This window comes from Leptidea sinapis, chromosome 1 (genome assembly GCF_905404315.1).
Source record: "Leptidea sinapis chromosome 1, ilLepSina1.1, whole genome shotgun sequence".
Classification (NCBI taxonomy): domain Eukaryota; kingdom Metazoa; phylum Arthropoda; class Insecta; order Lepidoptera; family Pieridae; genus Leptidea; species Leptidea sinapis.
Genome location: NC_066265.1, coordinates 12,161,734 through 12,181,097, shown reverse-complemented (window position 1 = coordinate 12,181,097; position 19,364 = coordinate 12,161,734). Strand labels below are relative to the sequence as shown.

The following is a 19,364-nucleotide window of genomic DNA, read 5'->3' as shown; positions in this document are numbered from 1 at the left end:
GTAAGGCTTTTCGTTCACAATTCAACATACTTGAAATGCAACTTCAAAACTCAAACAAAGTTATTTGGGACACTCTGTAGATTTTTACGTTCATTACTTAAGAATATTCGGCTAAAATGGTTGTATCCTTTTAATGGGATCGCTTTTGACGCTTATATTTACATTTTTTTTATCAAAATCAGGGACGAGACGAACAAGACGTTCAGCTGATGGTAATTGATACGCTCTGGCCATTACAATGCAGTGCCGCTCAAGATTATTGAAAAGCCCAAAAATTCTGAGTGGCACTACAATTGTGCTCATCACCTTGAGACAGAAGATGTCAAGTCTCATTTGCCCAGTAATTTCACTAGCTATGGCGCCCTTCAGACCTAAACACAGTAATGCTTACACAATACTGCTTCACAACAGAAATAAGCGCCGTTGTGGTACCCATAATCTAGCCGGCATCCGGTGCAAAGGAGCCTTGTCTTCTCTTGTCTTGTCTCCCACATCTTAAATTCTACTTCACAGACGCACAGAGCCACGTTTTACTTACATCGAGAATGGTGACGATGTATGTTTCACCCTTCCTCCAAGAACCAAGGTTGATACCACTCTCGCTCGCTTGAAAATAAACATAAATATAATTATATCATTAGAAAAATACCTTCTTATATGCTTCCAACTCAAACTTAAAAATTCTATTGAATAGGTAAATTATGTCTGGTACCGAGAAGTCAAAATGCAAAGAGATTTTCTTGCGGCGCTTCTTCTCTCTCAGAGCGCCATTTGTTTCCGAAGCGGCAGTAGTGTCTAGTATAGGTAGTAGGGATTCGCCGGTTCTGGCTCACAGTAGTGGGGATTCGCCGGTTCTGCCTCACTTGTTCGTGATGCCTACTAAAAAAAAAAAAAAGTTTGGTGTCAAACTGGGGGTTTTGATGTATTTCCGAGCGATTGCGCTGATCCGTTTTTCGATATCTCTTATAGTTACAAAGTTAGCTTTTTAAGTTAAACAGATCCATACTCATTACTAATCAGTGGTAATTAACCTAATTATTGGTGAGCGACTCAATGTCGATTCTTTGAAAGTCATAGATGTAATTAGTAAATTACCTCTCACATTCGTTACTACGATTAAAACGACAGTTTTGTGCTGTGTTTATTATTAAGTTAACAGATGATATAAATAAAGTATATAATAAAACATCGTTGCAGATTGTATCATTTTAAAAATATTTGATGAAATCATTCAAACTCTTATTATTAAACTTAAAGTAAAGATACATTAAACAGTACTCGCAACACATGCTGCGGTAAATAAATTCTTTACTCTTGCAGTATTGTGGATATACATTCTGCGATTGCTTTGTAAAAACCTCAGCTGGAATCCCTGACTTCGACGATCATATGAATTGAAGTATTGTCCAATACCCTGCTCACCAATGTGTATTGCAACCTAGTGAGAGCCTGGCTTATTTTCAGTATCTACATTGTTGACAATATAACAGGGCGTTACAACGTATATCGACAATCGGTTTGCTGCGTAAACATTATTTTGAATACTGAGATCAATTTTCTTCAAATAATTCTGTATCTCGATTGTATTCATATTACCGTAGAATAATGTATTTAAAAGTTATTGGATTACAACTTACAATAAAACAAAACATCATTTTAAGTACATATTTAATTTCAATATTATAAGGCAATATAGTAGTAAGTTTAACTAAAACTATTACACACCCTTACAAACGATCAAACATAAACATAATTGTTCAATGCATAGACTTAAGTCAATAAAGCATAATATTTTCACTCAACGAATAAATAAATCTACTTTGTCATACCAAACGGTATATTAAGCAAATTATATTGATACCTTAGCTTGGAGTCATCATAAAATAAAATAAATGTTATATAAGTTTTAAGTTTGATTTTTTTTTTTTGAAAAGAATGAGAGTAGCTACATCTTTTATTTAGATATATAACTTGTGGAGTAAGTTATGATGTAGGTACTGTATATTTTTTACTTATTAATAGTTCTATTTAAATATAATCAATAAATGGTAGTTTAACAATAAATTGTCTCATTATATTATATGAAACCTTTTTGTAGTAGAGGGTGCACTGTGTGTGGGTGTGGAAAATCAGATTTCATAAATAATTTTATAATATTTTTGAATGATGTTAGTGACACAAATTGTATCTAAATCACCTGATGCTTTGATGAAATGCAACCTTTATACAATCTCAACCATGTCAATTAGTTTCAAGATATAACTACCTGATCTCTATAATATGTTTGTTTATCAGTTATGTTTATGTTTGATCGTTTGTAAGGGTGTGTAATAGTTTTAGTTAAACTTACTACTATATTGCCTTATAATATTGAAATTAAATATGTACTTAAAATGATGTTTTGTTTTATTGTAAGTTGTAATCCAATAACTTTTAAATACATTATTCTACGGTAATATGAATACAATCGAGATACAGAATTATTTGAAGAAAATTGATCTCAGTATTCAAAATAATGTTTACGCAGCAAACCGATTGTCGATATACGTTGTAACGCCCTGTTATATTGTCAACAATGTAGATACTGAAAATAAGCCAGGCTCTCACTAGGTTGCAATACACATTGGTGAGCAGGGTATTGGACAATACTTCAATTCATATGATCGTCGAAGTCAGGGATTCCAGCTGAGGTTTTTACAAAGCAATCGCAGAATGTATATCCACAATACTGCAAGAGTAAAGAATTTATTTACCGCAGCATGTGTTGCGAGTACTGTTTAATGTATCTATACTTTAAGTTTAATAATAAGAGTTTGAATGATTTCATCAAATATTTTTAAAATGATACAATCTGCAACGATGTTTTATTATATACTTTATTTATATCATCTGTTAACTTAATAATAAACACAGCACAAAACTGTCGTTTTAATCGTAGTAACGAATGTGAGAGGTAATTTACTAATTACATCTATGACTTTCAAAGAATCGACATTGAGTCGCTCACCAATAATTAGGTTAATTACCACTGATTAGTAATGAGTATGGATCTGTTTAACTTAAAAAGCTAACTTTGTAACTATAAGAGATATCGAAAAACGGATCAGCGCAATCGCTCGGAAATACATCAAAACCCCCAGTTTGACACCAAACTTTTTTTTTTTTTAGTAGGCATCACGAACAAGTGAGGCAGAACCGACGAATCCCCACTACTGTGAGCCAGAACCGGCGAATCCCTACTACTAGTATATTAGAAATGACATCAAAAATAATTCTAAAGGAATCAATTTTGAGAAAATAAATGCCTTTTTATGCCATTTCACAGACAGCTGAAACACAGTTTATACTAGTTTACCACTATTGTACGTAAAAAATTAAAAATATAATTTAAAAAGAAGAAAAAATTAATTTAAATTGAGGACTTTTCATTCGTTATAAAAATTTTCATTTGATTTTCCGAATTTTATTTTACTAGATATAATAAAAAATACAAAAAGCACACTGGACATTCTTTTCATCAAATTCAAAACTCATAAGATTAAAACCTAAATAAAACATAAACTCATAGAAAAATACAATTTATGGATATTTAGATAATAAGAAAGCTTAGGTAGAATTGCTCTAAAGGGTTTGAGCTTTAATTACTCTTAATAAAATATAATATTCACAATTATGAATTATACAATGTATAAGCAAAATGATCAAATTGATGAAAATGAGATGTATGGTAAGTTATTTAAAATAATTAAAACAGAGTTTGCTTCTATATTTACTTCAAAGACAGTCAACTCGGGTGGTCTCTTGTCATTTAACAACTGGGGAACAGCTGGTATTCATAGGAGCAGACAACGGTTATATGAACTATATAGTGAGAGATCATCATGTAATCATGATGCATCTTTCCTTGTATATGTGAAAAATTATTCAAAATTATTTAAGAAAGTATATACTATTGCTAAGTCAATGCATATTAGAGATAATTAAAAATGCTTCATATAAAATAAAAATGACTTGGAAAGTTATTAACTGGGAATCTGGAAGAGCGAAAGACTGCAAGTTTGAATATAATCTAATAATAAACAATACAAAAATCCACTCTGAGCAGGAAGTAGCTTCTGCTTTTGAGAAATTTTTTTCTGACATTCCAGTTTCCATCTCAAGCACCCTTGTCTCCTCCACCAGTGTTGCCGAGTCACTTCTTTTGGAAAATGTTAAGGAATGTAAACAAAATTTCAAATTCAGTGTTGTTAGCCCAGCAGAAATAATTAAAACTTTCAGATCCTTAGAAATGAAAAAAACTGCTGATATATAGAGCATATCTGTAAAAATAATAAGTTCTGTTATTGATGTCATAGCACCATATCTAGCACTAGTTTTTGATAGCTGTATTGAACATGGCGTGTTTCCTGACCTTCTGAAGTATAGTAAAATTACACCAATATTTAAATCGGGACTCACTTCTCACTAACTATCGCCCTGTTTCGGTGTTGCCGACCCTTAGTAAAATTTTTGAAAAAATTATTTTAAGCCAAATGCTTGAATGAAGAATGCACTTGGTATCTTCTGGGATTTATCTAAGGCTTTTGATTGTGTTCAACATTCAACGCTGGTCAGGAAGCTATGCCACTATGGTATAAGAGGATCTGCACTCGATCTTCTGATCTCATATTTAAATAATAGGATTCAGAGGGTCGAGGTGAATGGCAGGAGATCTCCTGGGACTCCTCTCGATATGGGGGTACCACAAGGGTCTATTCTTGGACCCTTCCTATTTCTAATTTATATAAATAATCTACCTAACCTTGTAGAAAATAAACACAAGGTGGTATTGTTTGCGGATGACACTTCACTTATATTCAAAGTGAAACGAAGCCAAGTTTTATATGAAGAAGTAAACAATGCTCTATCTGACATCGTGTACTGGTTTAGCGCCAATAACTTATTGTTAAATAATCATAAAACCAAATATATTAAATTCACCGCGCCAAATGTCAAAAATGTAGATGCGAATATTTTATTAAATGGAGAGGTGGTAAAACCAGTGGAATCTGCTATATTTCTTGGCATTACTCTTGATTCCAAATTGCAGTGGGGCCCCCATATTGAAGGATTGGCGAATAGGCTTAGTTCTGCAGCATATGCGGTTAAGAAAATCAGACGGTTAACTGACATAGATACAGCGAGATTAGTATACTTTAGTTATTTTCATAGTATTATGTCCTATGGTATATTGTTATGGGGCAGTGCGGCCGATATTAATACTATCTTTGTGCTGCAGAAGAGGGATATTCGCGCGATTTATAACCTAGGTCCTAAAGAATCATTAAGAGAAAAATTTAAAGAAATAAACATTTTGACTGTTGCTTCTCAATACATTTTTGATAATGTTTTGTATGTTCATAAGCACATTGAGGAATTTTCTATTAACTGTGACATTCGAAATGTTAACACGAGGAACAAACATAAACTTGTTATGCCTACTACTCGGTTGGGTCGAGTTAGTAAGTCTTTTGTTGGGCGATGTATATGCTTCTACAATATGATCCCAGAAAATGTACAAAACAAATGTGTTACGAAATTTAAAAGAATTGTTAAAAAACGTTTGTGTGGGAAAGGTTATTATAGCATAAACGATTTTCTTAATGACAACACGGACTGGGATTAAAGCGAACACACTCAGGCTCTTTAATTATAAATGTTTATTGTACGATATTACATTGTAATTCATATTTTATATAAAAAAAAGCCCGCTGAGTTTCTTGCGCCCATTCTTCTCAGGTCTGAGGCAGTCTCTTTTGAATGGGTGGTAGATTTTGACGTTCAATAAGTGATTATAAATCCTATTTTGAATAAAAATATTTGAATTTGAATTTGAATTTGTAAGTAGAGGTATTTAGCTCAACGCTTTACGAAGTGTCGGTAAATTAAATAAGAAAAGTGATTTTTCAATATTCATAAGTGTTATTTCCGAGACCTACATGAATAAAGTTATTTTGATTTGATTTGAATTAATTTTCTAGTAAATCGTCAGAATCAAACAATATGACATTATACTTATCATTATCATTATTATATCATTATGCCAATAATAACGAGGCTGACTCCGAGTCAAAAGCCGCAACATGCCTTATAGCGAAGCTTACCAATAGCAGGCCTGTTTCACTCCCCGTGTAGGTATCGAAATCGTAAGTACGTACGGCGGCCTCTACAGAGTAGGCCAGCCAGTAGGGACTCACGAGCGAGCAATGACGGACGCGCAAACTTTGTTGTCACCTACTTCACAGATCCGACCGTTATTTTAAAAATGAAGAAACATAAATAAAGCAAATCATATTAAAGGTCATTGCGATCGAAATTTTTTAAGCTTCCTAAAGACGCTGAAGCAATCAAATTTAAAGTAATTATTATAATGAAATAACCATTCATGAAAGCTACCTATTTATTTCCTTTAAACTAAGTAGGTTTGACTATCTCGTGGTCTTCCAATACATACATTACTATCTGCACCTAATATAGAACGAATATTGATTTAAAATTACGATTACGTACATATTTATAGTTTAAAAGAAACTGAACTATTTATATAAGATGACTTTATACTAGGTAAGGTACAGTTTTAGGTAAACAAGTCAACCCTAATGTCGTCAGAAGAGTTAAGAGTCACGCTATAGAAAGAGAGGCAACTTATAGGAGAATAAAAATGGAGCTTAGTAGCGTTGTGCGATCTGAATTACACCTTATTGTATGACCGCAAGAGTCCTGCATCGTTTTCAAATTTAATTTGTGTATTTAAAAATCTTACTGTCACTAAATTCTGTAGAAAGCACGAACTTGTCGGGATAATTTTTCAAATTGGCAGCGATAATATCTCCCGGAACATAGGAGTCAAGGTAACCGTGCATTCCCACACCGTCTATATAATTCATAAGTTCTGGATCTATGTCGCCAAACTGCAAAAAAAAAATTAAGTTTATCATGCGTCCAACAAGTCGTGTACAGATTTTTTTTTAATTTTAATGCCGAATGTGTTTGAGGAAATCCTAAAAATGAGAACAAAACAGAACAGGCACCCAACGTTTATTTTTCTGTGGCTCTCTTACGGCGGTCTTCAATAACCTATCTATCCTTAGTTTAACTTACTAGAGGTAGACAAATCTATCCTTTTACGCTTACTAACATTTCAATAACCTATCGACTATTAAGATAGCATTGGACTATAACTATGGATAGATAAGATCTTGTCATTAAATGGTGAATGGTGATAGCAATGTATCCATAATTAGAGATACGTTATTGAAAACCGCCGATAGTAGACAATATCAGTGTCAGTCAAAATATAAGAGATGAGGAATAAAGTTGCTTCCTTCTGAAATAGACTCCGCAAATCTCAGAACCGCATTTTCCAAACAGTTTGTGACGATGATGTCTAGCTATTTTTTCATATTATTGGCTATCTGTGCATCAAAACAAAATAAGAAATTAAAGAAGGTGCCTTGACCACGACGCCGGGGAAGAGCTTTTTTAACCTTTCCAGATAGTTTCATGTATATTTTACCTTTTATCTTTATTTCTATGTATTATTATTATATGAATATCATTGTACCTATTTGTTTCATAATATGTATACGGGGTATTATGCCATTAAGGCGAAGAGTAAGCAGAAAACACGCAAACATGGTGTTTTTAGTCAAGTTTTGTGGTGAAAGTATAGCATTTCGAGCTATGAACACTACTTAATCCTGTTACACATATCCTTAAGTCTTATTTGTAGGTTGCTAATGCTTGCTGTCGGTTATAGTTAACACTGCCGAGCCTTTTTGAACTACCACTTTTCTTTGAAGTTAAACAAGTTTTTTGGCATGGCGTGACGCATTTTTTTGGTACTTCTCTCAGAAAATTATTCTTATAGCTTGTACTTTATTCAGATTAGTAGTGAATAACGAGGATTGTAAGCATATAAACTGTTTTCCACCCAAGAATTTGAAAATATTGGCTTTGTTACATAGAAGAGGCGGGCCGGCAGCCGTGAACTCATATCGCTCAAGGTCGCAGGCATTTAGTGTCGCCTTAATAAAAATATCATTATAAGTGTTGACAGCAGAATTAAAAATAAATAAATGACATTAGGAACGCAGTTTGACCGTGGTTTGACCCATGAAGCGTTTTCCGTGGAGTAAAGCTATAAAGAGCCGATGAAACACCTCATCATCTCGTCCGTCAAAAATTGCCAATATCTATATATATATCTTTTGCATTTTGATTTATGGCTATATATATATATATATATATATATATATATATCTATAGCCATAAATCGAAATGCAAGACTTTTGAAGACAAAATATATTAATATTTATTTGGTATTTAGCTGGCGAAATCCATTTTGTTTATTATAGAACGGGAACATTATTTTGTAAAAAAAATCTAGATAGTAAAATTATTTTTTATACAAATCATAAGTACTAACTAAAAATAATACAATGAATTCAATTGCAGTATTTTTATTAACCGACTTCAAAAAAGGAGGATGTTCTCAATTCGTCAGTTGTTTTTTTTTGTGTTTTTACCCTCAAAACTTTCTACTGGGTGAACTGATTTTGATAATTCTTTTTTTTTTTTAAAGCTGGTTCTTCCCAAGTGGTCCCATTGTAATTTAGTCCAGATCTGACAGTGAAATCTATGAGAAAACCATAATAGTCTTTAATTTTGCTATACATACGTATAGCAAACTGGATGATAAATTTACGAATAACTCTTGGTAATTTTTTGAGTCGGTGTCATCCAAGATAGGTTTGTTACTACATAAATAGTTACAGGTGAGATGTGCTTCAGTCGTGAGGAGGCGAGAGGCGAGAGCGGGTCGCGGCGGAAGGACACCGATTCCAAAAATGACAATAATCGTAACTAGAATTAGATTAACTAATTAGATTGTATAAAAATACTCAATTATTTTCATACTTTTTAGTGCACATTATATCTATTGTTTTTGAATAGTGTTTTTGAAGGCGGTGTTTTTTTTGTAAATTTTTTTTTTTGACGCGTTTAACAAAAAAGTCACAATTTCTCGTCCAACTCTGAAAAAGCGGCGACATCACAGCACGAATCTATCACAAATCACGTTTTTTGTTCACTTACCAAGCTTGTTTATCTAGCAACCCGTAACATAAACCGCATAATGATACCACGAATATTGTAAACACAAGTGGCTATAGCGTCTCAATGGCCGCGCTATGTTTGGCGCCAAAACAGCTGAGCAGCAGGTGGCGAGTAATATGGCAAATTTCTGTTTTTAAATCTCATAGCTATTTGGGCACCGGTTAAACGAAAACAACCTATTATTTTATTTCGCATAGTTATCCGGTAATTCTTACCCCTGTGAACCATAATGGTATGGTGAGGCGTTGGTCATCTGCAGCTAACACCTTGATAGGCTTATCGACACATGTCTTCATTGTAGGGCCCAAGTTTTCTTTGATAAACTGCCCCTATAAATAAAAAGGAGACATAGATAACTGACAGACATATCATATAATATATCATATCATATAATATAATCACCACATTCCACCTTCGCACGACACGCCACAAGTTAGGATATCATCCCCACCATCTGACTGTGTGGCGGTCCTCCACAGTGCGGTTTTCAAGGAGCTTTCTCCCTCGTACTACAAAGCTGTGGAATGAGCTTCCTTGTGCGGTGTTTCCGGGACGATACGACATGGGTACCTTCAAAAAAAGCGCGTACACCTTTCTTAAAGGCCGCCAACGCTCTTGTGATTCCTCTGGTGTTGCAAGAGAATGTGGGCGGCGGTGATCACTTAACACCAGGTGATCCGTACTGCGATTTTAATATCGGCAATACAACGTTTGCTGGGTCAGCTAGTTTTTATATAAAACTCATGTGTTGAGAGGCAAAAACGTTAATATTTTTTTATTTCCCTCACAACGTTTCTCTAGAAGTAAGTATCAGTAGAATCAGTTCGATAACATTTTTCATTTCAGGTATGTACACAAAACTACCCGTGGTATGTGTAAAAACGATTATTATTACCATTTTCTGAACAGACCATCCCAGTGTCTGGAACGGTATCTTGATAACTGCTCCATCGAGAGGCTCGTTAGTTGTGGTGACGCCCCAAATGGGAACGCCCTGTTTTTCATACAGTTGAGCAAATCTGGAATCAAAGTAATGATATATTTTGAAATTTGATCATCAACGTTGGTATTGGTACGTCCCTATTGCATGAAATTTTTTTGCCTCTTTGTAATGAATTTGATTATATTTTACATAATATTATTTTACTCTTCAGATATCCCGTGTATACCTATACGAGAAAACAAAAAATTATTAATTTTGAAAATAAAAAATAAGTTACCTATAAAGTGATGAATGGTAAAATAGCCAAATATAAAGATTAAAACAAAAGTATTCAACTACTTTATGCAAATCAGACAACTAAACAACATGAATCATTTAAGAGATTGTTTTTATGAAATCCATATATTTTGTATATTCATACATCATATCTTATATTGATAAGATATGATGTATGAATCGATAATACTACCATTTTCAAGACTGTTTGGCAAAAAAAAATTTAAAATGTTGCAGAAGCTTGAAATAAAAAAATAGTCTGACTAACCATGTTATAAAAAATGTGTGAACCTAGGTTACATATTAAATTAGTATGTACATTCTGGCGTATGATCTAAATCAATTCAATCTAGAAATAACAAAATAATTTTCTTCTAATAGGGGACAAAAAGGAGCCAGTAGATTAATTTTTTCAATAAAAAAAACTTAGGTTAACTTTCAATAAAAAAAAAGGTAAAAAATTAAATACGGTTTCATGGGTTTCATCCACATCCGATGCTGGCGCAGTTGCTGCAGATAATTTAGTGCTATATTTTGGAAAGTAATGAATGCAACAGGAGTACTTTGTGACTTATCAACAGCATTTGACCGTGTCGATCACGCTACCCTTTGAAATCAACAAAATCACTATGTTATTAATAATCTTATGATTAGTAAGACACAGTGACAGACTCATGTATTACATCATATATTGATAATTTATCAATTATTCTCTATTAGTCAATGCTCGAAACAAATATAAACTCGCAATTCCATCTACTAGGCTCCGTAAAATTGCTAAATCTTTTAAAGTGGATTGTGTTATATTTTATAATAAAACTCCCAAATGAAATTAAAATATTACCTATTAAAAAATTTAAATGTATCGTAAAAAATAAATTAACATCTAAGGCCTATTATAATGTGAAAGATTATTTGAATGATAAAGATAGTTGGAATTAATGTTCTAAATTTTGTTAATGAATATTGTTATACTCATTTGAATGCTATTGTAACTTTTGCACTTCATCCTGACTTGCACTAAATAACTTATAAAGTATTACAGTGAATAAAGGTTTTTTGACTTTGACTTTGACTTTGACTTTGACTTTGACTATTCAAAACAAATGAAATTATTACGGCTATTGACTGCGCGAATGCAAACTGGTGTCACGGAGAAATTTATATTTAGCACGGTTTCCTCAACTTGCGGGGTTTATACTTCAACATTCAAAACAGCTTATAGCGCGATAATTATTGGATACAAATAGATGTTAGATACAACGCAGAGCAGCTCGAATTGTCCGGGACCCAGTGCTCTGTGAACGGCTGGATCACTTGGCGTTGCGTAGAGACGTCGCTTCATTGTGTGTCTTCTACCGCATTTATCACGGGGAGTGTTCCTGCCGCCGAATTCCACCTTCGCACGACACGCCACAAGTTAGGATATCATCCCCAACATCTGGATGTGGGGCGGTCCTCCACAGTGCGGTTTTCAGGGAGCTTTCTTCCACGTGCTACAAAGCTGTGGAATGAACTTCCTTGTGCGGTGTTTCCGGGATGATACGACATGGGTACCTTCAAAAAAAGCGCGTACACCTTCCTTAAAGGCCGGCAACGCTCCTGTGACTCCTCTGGTGTTGCAAGAGATTGTGGGTGGCGGTGATCACTTAACACCAGGTGACCCGTACGCTCGTTTGTCCACCTATTCCATAAAAAAAAGTGTGTGAAGTAAAGTCTAAGTATGCTCTATAGATCTCGAACTTTGTGCCTTGTCATATGCATACGGTCATGGCACATTATTAATTAAAATAAAGGATGAGACGAGCAGGAAGTTCAGCTGATCGTAATTGATACACCCTGTCCATTACAATGCAGTGCCGCACAGGATTCTTGAAAATCAAAAAAATTTGGTCACTACAATTGCGCTCGTCACCTTGAGACGTAAGATGTTAAGTCTCATTTGCCCAGTAATTTCACTAGCTATGGCGCCCTTCAGACCGAAACACAGTAATGTTTACACATTCACATGCTTCACGGCAGAAATAGGCGCCGTTGTGGAACCAATAATCTAGCCGGCATCCTTTGCAAAGGAGCCTCCCACTGGAACAGTGGATGTGAAAAGGCTTTAACACATGACTAACTTGCAATAGTAGTCGGCATAGGTTTGGAAGTATTCACTCTTCAAACGGCTTATAGCGTAGTCGTTATTCATCCACTTCATCCATTGGGGAGGTGACCACACAGAACCGAATACAAGCACCTCATCCGTTGCTGCAGCCATGGCTGCGCGAATCATCGGAATCTGGAAAACAAGAATCTACATCAATTTATGGCTTAGGATTTATGATTGATACATGCGAGTATTACACATTTATTAAAATACTTTTCCTATTATCGTGTGCAAAGTTCGATTTTGCGCATGCATTTGCGTTCGCAATGTACCACTTTCCCACACTTTGACAAGAGCGTGCGGGAATGTATTAGAGTATATGAGCGATTACAAGGTGCATATTCGAACGCCATCTGTGGCACTCTCTTCGCATTAACACGTGCGAGCGACACTGTCTCTCTGAGCTCGCGCTGGTTTGTTTACTTCTGTCATCTGGAATGGACCTGTCAAAAGGTGCGTTCTGTTTTGCCGTTTTGTTAATACGGAAAACGAACGTCAAAGTATCAGTCGATTCGCATGATAATTGAAGTGGTCGAACTTTGCGCAACTTACTAGGAAAAAATAGTATACGATACTCTTGCGCACGTAGGTCATCCCGTACTTTGCGCAGTCGTATCGTAATGTACGTGAAAACGTACGTAAAAAACGTGAGCAGTAGACTCGTTCTTGATCGGATATCGAAAGAAGAGATGAGACGTAGTTAAAAGTTTTGGCGTTCTACGATCTACAACTATGTTCCATCCACAAATCCGCTATAGGGTTGCAAGATGGTAATCGAAGACAATAATAATTGTTGTACGATATATTTGGTAGGTCTGAGAATCGGTTGTATCTATTTTTTATACCCCAAAATTTTTAATTACTGATGTTTTTCTTATTATTTTATATGGCAATACAACGTTTGCTCGGTCAGCTAGTAACTTTATATAACTATGCTAACATTTGATGTTGAACTGAAAAACAAATAAATACCTTATAGGAAACATCTGGACAGTTGAGAGTGAAGTTTGTCAGATCCTTGTCATTTTCCGGATACTCGTTGTAATAGTAAGGGGAGGGAGAAAAATCAGAACCGGCGATCGTCACGCGTATCATGGAGTACTCATTTCCTTCACTGCTGAAGTAGGTGCTGAAAAAAAATTTTTTTTAGAAAAATTTAACCAGTCGGAGGCTCCATTGAACAAGATGCCGTCAATTATTTTGGATGCGCAGGGAAGTATGCTAATTGGGCGAAGGGGTGTGTAGAATTCTGGGATATCTTTTTTGGGTAAGGGTCGCACTAGTGCGTGGCGCCAGAGATCAGCAAAGGTACTAGACTGAAACGAGGTATTAATAATATGTGTTAATATGGGCAGAGTATGTGACAAGGTAAGGAGTAGCATATCAAGAGGTACATCGCCCAATCCCATAGCCTGTGATTTCATTTTCTTTAATTGCTTGTAAAACCATGTTTTCATCCACGTGTTCAAATTTAAAGACCGCTGTGCCATGGCGATGAGACTCAACATATGTTGGGGTTGCAAGCGTTATATTTCGGTTTGAAAGGCGCCGTAGCTCACTAGCTCACTTTCAATTTTACTAACTTACGGGGCATTGTAATGGGCAGGACCTATCAATTGCCATCAGCTGAACGTCCTGCTCAGCTCATCCCGTATTTTCATTAAAAAAAAAATTACAATCAAGACATTTATGTGGCGGTACCTAAGTGATACGCCCTGCCGCTAAGGATTCTAGAAAAACTAAAATAAAAAAACGTTTAAGTATATTCTATTAAATATATCGTTGTCTTCTAACCCATGACACAGGCTATATATGCTTAGCTTGGGGCAAGATAATTTGTGTAAAAAGTGTGTCCATATTATTATTATTATTATTGTCAATGAAGTTTTCATTTCTGCCCTGCGGTCTTAAGCACACACTCTATTTTTTATTTACATTGCACAGTTTAAAAGACTTACTTGATAAACTTCTCACGCGCTTTTTCTGACAAAGCTAACCAGTTGAGTCCAGCGGCGTCTGTACAAGCGGCACCAAATCCCAGAATGGTCTGGAAATGTTTGTTTGGCACAAGTTCTAGAATCCTGTCGAACTCTTCATCTGTAACAACATCAATGTTAACATGTGAGAGCCTCCTTTGCACAGGATGCCGGCTAGATTATGAGTACCACAACGGCGCCTATTACTGCTGTGAAGTAGTAATGTGTAAACATTACTGTGTTTTGGTCTGAAGGGCGCCGTATCTAGTGAAATTACTGGGATAATGAGACTTAACATCTTATTTCTCAAGGTGACGAGCGCAATTGTAGTACCACTCAGAATTATGAGTCTTTCAAGAATCCCGAGCGGCACTGCATTGTAATGGGCAAAGCGTATCAGTTACCATCAGCTGAACGTCTTGATCATCTCGTCCCTTATTTTCATTAAAAAAAATCAATTAATTATAACATTAGGACAACCGTACGTACCTATGTGTTGATAAAAACAGTGAAACATATTATGAATAATTAAAAAATACAATACAGTAAAAAAGAAAATATTTTTTGAAGTGACAAATACTTTGGGCGCATTTATTTTGTAGGTATTGATGATTAATTAGAATAGGCATACACGCTCCGCTTTGTAACAGTCATGCGGGTAAAGTCTTCTCGAGTTGATTTTATGAATTTTATTACTCTATGAAAATAGAACAAAAAAAGTACTCTTTTAGTATTATTAAACACGCTTTGATGTAAGTTTCCACGTGTGTTGGTGATCTTAGTAACACGCCGTTTTTCTTAATTTAGCTATTCATAGACGATATCCACCTTATGGTTCCTGATAGCCCATTTCATAGCAGCAGTGATTCGCTTCCGATCAGCTTATATCGATAAGTTTATTTTAATTTCTCCCACTTGAAACACTGGCAAGGCATCTCTTCACCTCTGGTATTTCCGGAATGCCATGCATACATGTCGGAGGTTAAATCCACGGTTATATGGAAGGCAAAACCAATCCGGCATCGAAGAAACTTGGTGTCATAAATAGAGCACGGCAATACTTCTAGCCGGCCAATATTCTAGCACTGTACAAAGCCCAGGTCCGACTATGGCTACATTTGAAGTATTGCCGTCATCTCTGGTCTGTGGCACTGCAATATCAGCTCGAATGATTTAACCGCGTGCAACGCAGATCTGCTCGAATTTCAATTCGATCAAGGGACAACGGATCGACAACGAATTCGACAAGGGATCTTGTACTCTGTTACGGCTAGACCACTCGGCTTTGTGTAGAGACGTCGCTCGATTGGGTGCCTTACAACACATTTATCACGGGAGTGTTCCGAAGAGCTGTTTCGCCTGATTCCTTCCGCCGAATTACACCTTTGCACGACACGCTACAAATTAGGATATCATGCTCACCATCTGGAAATGTGGCGTTCCTCAATAGTGCTGTTTTCAAGGAACTCAACGAAATGGTTTTTGTCAACCAAGCTGTGGAATAGATTTCTTGTGCGGAGTTTTCGGAACGATATGTGGATGTTTGTTTGAAATTTAATATAATAAGTTTGTAAACATTTGAATAAGTGTTTAAATGTTAATAATTGTAATACATTTTTGAAGTTACATTGTAATCAGTTTTATGTACTGATATTATGTCATTTAGTATATTTTTATTTTTCTTTTAATTAATCGGGCCGATTTTTCAATCCTCAGATAAATCACCAGATAACTATCGAGAGAATAAAATTAACTTACTGTTTATCAAACGATTAAAAGTTTTGAATTTTTCAGTCGCTTTTTATCCAAAGAATAGTTGTCTGTGGTATAGTCGAAGCAACTTCACACTTCATACGTGCAAGCGAGATGGACATATATATTATTTAACGCATAAGACAAAGAAAGGATGCTTGTTTGACATTAGACATTTATTACAACAGTTAATAACAACAAACCTCTAATTCAGTCGTTTATTTGTTCAGTTTATTTCAATTTAAATTTGGTTTCGTGGTACTTACTTCTATGATATTGAGGTATCATTAAAAAAATACTACAAACCTTTTCGTTTCATATTTAATTTTATCCTCAATCAATGAGATTAAGTAGGCAACAGTATCTTTTTTTAGTCGAAATCTCCTCCAGAACTCATTATCATTCCAGATGTTGTGATCTGGTCTATCTCTCACAACTCTGGTTTATCTGTCCGGAGGGTTTACAAAGTTGAGGAAATGGATTTCTTCTTCAATCGCCAAAAATATTCATTATATTATAATTTCTATTATATTAGATAGTAATAACAAGTTATTAGATCATTAGATCTTTTGACATGAGCGTAGATAATACACTTATAACTAGAGAATGACTTATCTACACATATAGCCTAAAAAACTTTAAAACACGTCCTAACTATCCCACCGATAGCTCTTAACCGGCTCCCAAAGGGGCCGATAAATATAATCACCCGATATAGTCTTAATTCGTTCGATAACTTCTATCTGCCTGTTGAAAATTCGAAATTGCGCTATCTGTCGAATTTCTCTTATCTAGTTGTTTAACTGAAGATTGAAAAATCGGCCCTTAATATATATAAATTACGTGGCACGTTATTTGTCCGCGCTGGACTCCTAAACTAATGAATGGATTTTAATGGGGATTACTTCATGGTGTGCCGTTTGGTCCAACTTGAGAGATAGGATAGTTTTTATTTCCATTTGGGAACCATATTTTTTTTTTTCAATATTTGTTTTGTATGGACATATTTTCTATGAGATAATTTAGTGACGCACGGTTTGACAGTTCCGCTGTGAAACAATTTCATTATAAAAACAGGGAGCATTTTTTACGAAATAATTATTGATGTTTTGAAATATTATTGGCAAATTCCTATAAAACAGTATTTTTTTATCATCTACAGAACAATGTCTGTCGGGTCTGCTAGTTATTTATAAAATGCGACGAGTGAAATACACGGTAAAACCTGAATGGGTTTATGTTTGTACTTACATTTAAGTAAAATTGTAAAATACTTTTATTGTATGTAAAACAAATAAAAAATTGAAAATACATATAGCAGAGACCCGAAGCCCGATAATGCCGCAGACATTTGCTCCGGAATTGGTGCCAGTCTTTACCCGTTTTTTCTGACTCTCGTACTCAAAAGGCATAGTTGAAAATTAATAGAAAGCGGCATTAGATTCCAAGAGAAGCATGTATAGCCTATTAGCGATTGCTAGTATGGGTTCCTTCAAGGTCGCTGGCGATATTCTTGTATATGTATCTTACCCATAAATGGATGCAAGCGAATGAGTCGAATATAAACGAGAGCCGTTTGAGACTGGTGTACCACAAGGCTGCATGGTATCCCCTGCACTGTTTCTTCTGCATATCATTAATATGCTGCAAGTCAGCAATATTCATTGCTATGCAGACGACAATACAGGGTATGCTTCTTACACAGGCCGTGCCAATAACTTTCGGGTAGCGTCGACGAGAAACTGAACAAACTTGTGTTTGAAATCGAGACTGCTATAAAACTTAGAATAGGGCCGTTAAAGTTTAGTCCGGTCCCTGAAAAGACACAATTTTGTGTGCTCACCGCTAAAAAGTCGAAATCCGAGATCAAACATCTGACATAGCTATCGGAATATTTGGCGTAAAAGAGTCATACTTTTAAAGAAAACATAAGCATGATTGTCATATTATCTTTTTGACTTTAGCAACCATGTTTTGCTCAACAACGTCAAGATAGGCCTCTGTTCGCGATGAACAAAAGAAAGATTGATATCTTCTTAAAGATTTATATTTCGTCTGTCTTAACAGGATTAGATAAAATAGTTCTTGTGTAGTTGATGTGTCGTGTGCAAGTTGTTGAAGTAGAAGAGTGAATGAATGAATGTTGTATTTGACAGATAGATGAAGGATGAAATGATTGCCAGAGTAGGTAAATGGAGTTATATTAGAGTAATTGTTTGATAGGTTTAGGTGTATGACTCGATATAATAATAAAATTTAATTTAATCCAGTCGACGATAGGAAATCTGGCGTCGACAGCCTCCCTTAGTTTTTGCTACTCATCTCTGTTGCTAATTCAAATTCAAATTCAAATATTTTTATTCAAGATAGGATGTGACATCACTTATTGAAAGTCAAAAACTACCACCCATTCCAAAATGAATGCCTCAGACCTGAGAAGAATGGGCGCAACAAACTCAGCGGGCTTTTTTTTTTCATCGAATAAATATGTTTACAAAGTAATATTGTACAATTAAACTTATTATTTAATAGCTTGAGGGCGGTCACTCCATTCCCAATCTGTGGTATGATTAAGAAAGTAATTTAGGTTTTAGTAACCTTTACCACACAAACGTTTTTTAACAATTCTTTTGAATAACGTTATACTTTTGTTTTGAACATTTTCTAGGATCTTGTTGTAAAAGCATATACATCGCCCCACAAAAGACTTACTAACTCGACTTAGCCGAGTAGTAGGCATCATAAGTTTATGTCTGTTCCTGGTGTTAACATTATGGTTATGACAGTTTCTGGCAAATTCACTTATGTGCCTATGAACATACATTACATTATCAAGAATATATTGAGAAGCAACAGTCAAGATGTTAATTTCTTTAAATTTTGCTCTCAATGATTCTTTAGGACCTATGTTATAAATAGCGCGAATAGCCCTCTTCTGCAGCACAAATATTGTATTAATATCGGCAGCGTTGCCCCATAGCAATATACCATAGGACATAATACTATGGAAATAACTTAAGTATACTAGTCGCGCCGTATCTATGTCAATTAATTGTCTAATCTTTTTAACCGCGTATGCTGCAGAACTAAGTCTGTTCGCCAATCCTTC

At 35.1% G+C, this 19,364-nt stretch overlaps 1 protein-coding gene across 1 annotated transcript in view; it reads right to left on the bottom strand.

Annotated features, from left to right (window-relative positions):
• LOC126966747 (lysosomal acid glucosylceramidase-like) overlaps positions 1-19,364 on the bottom strand; it is a 35,873-nt gene that overhangs the window by 3,863 nt on the left and 12,646 nt on the right. The window contains exons 4-10 of the mRNA XM_050811021.1: positions 14,486-14,624; positions 13,500-13,656; positions 12,499-12,659; positions 10,052-10,175; positions 9,372-9,485; positions 6,803-6,950; positions 539-606 (exon numbers count right to left, since the gene is read on the bottom strand). Coding sequence (XP_050666978.1) covers positions 539-606; positions 6,803-6,950; positions 9,372-9,485; positions 10,052-10,175; positions 12,499-12,659; positions 13,500-13,656; positions 14,486-14,624 — 911 coding nt within the window. The remainder of the gene's footprint in view (positions 1-538; positions 607-6,802; positions 6,951-9,371; positions 9,486-10,051; positions 10,176-12,498; positions 12,660-13,499; positions 13,657-14,485; positions 14,625-19,364) is intronic.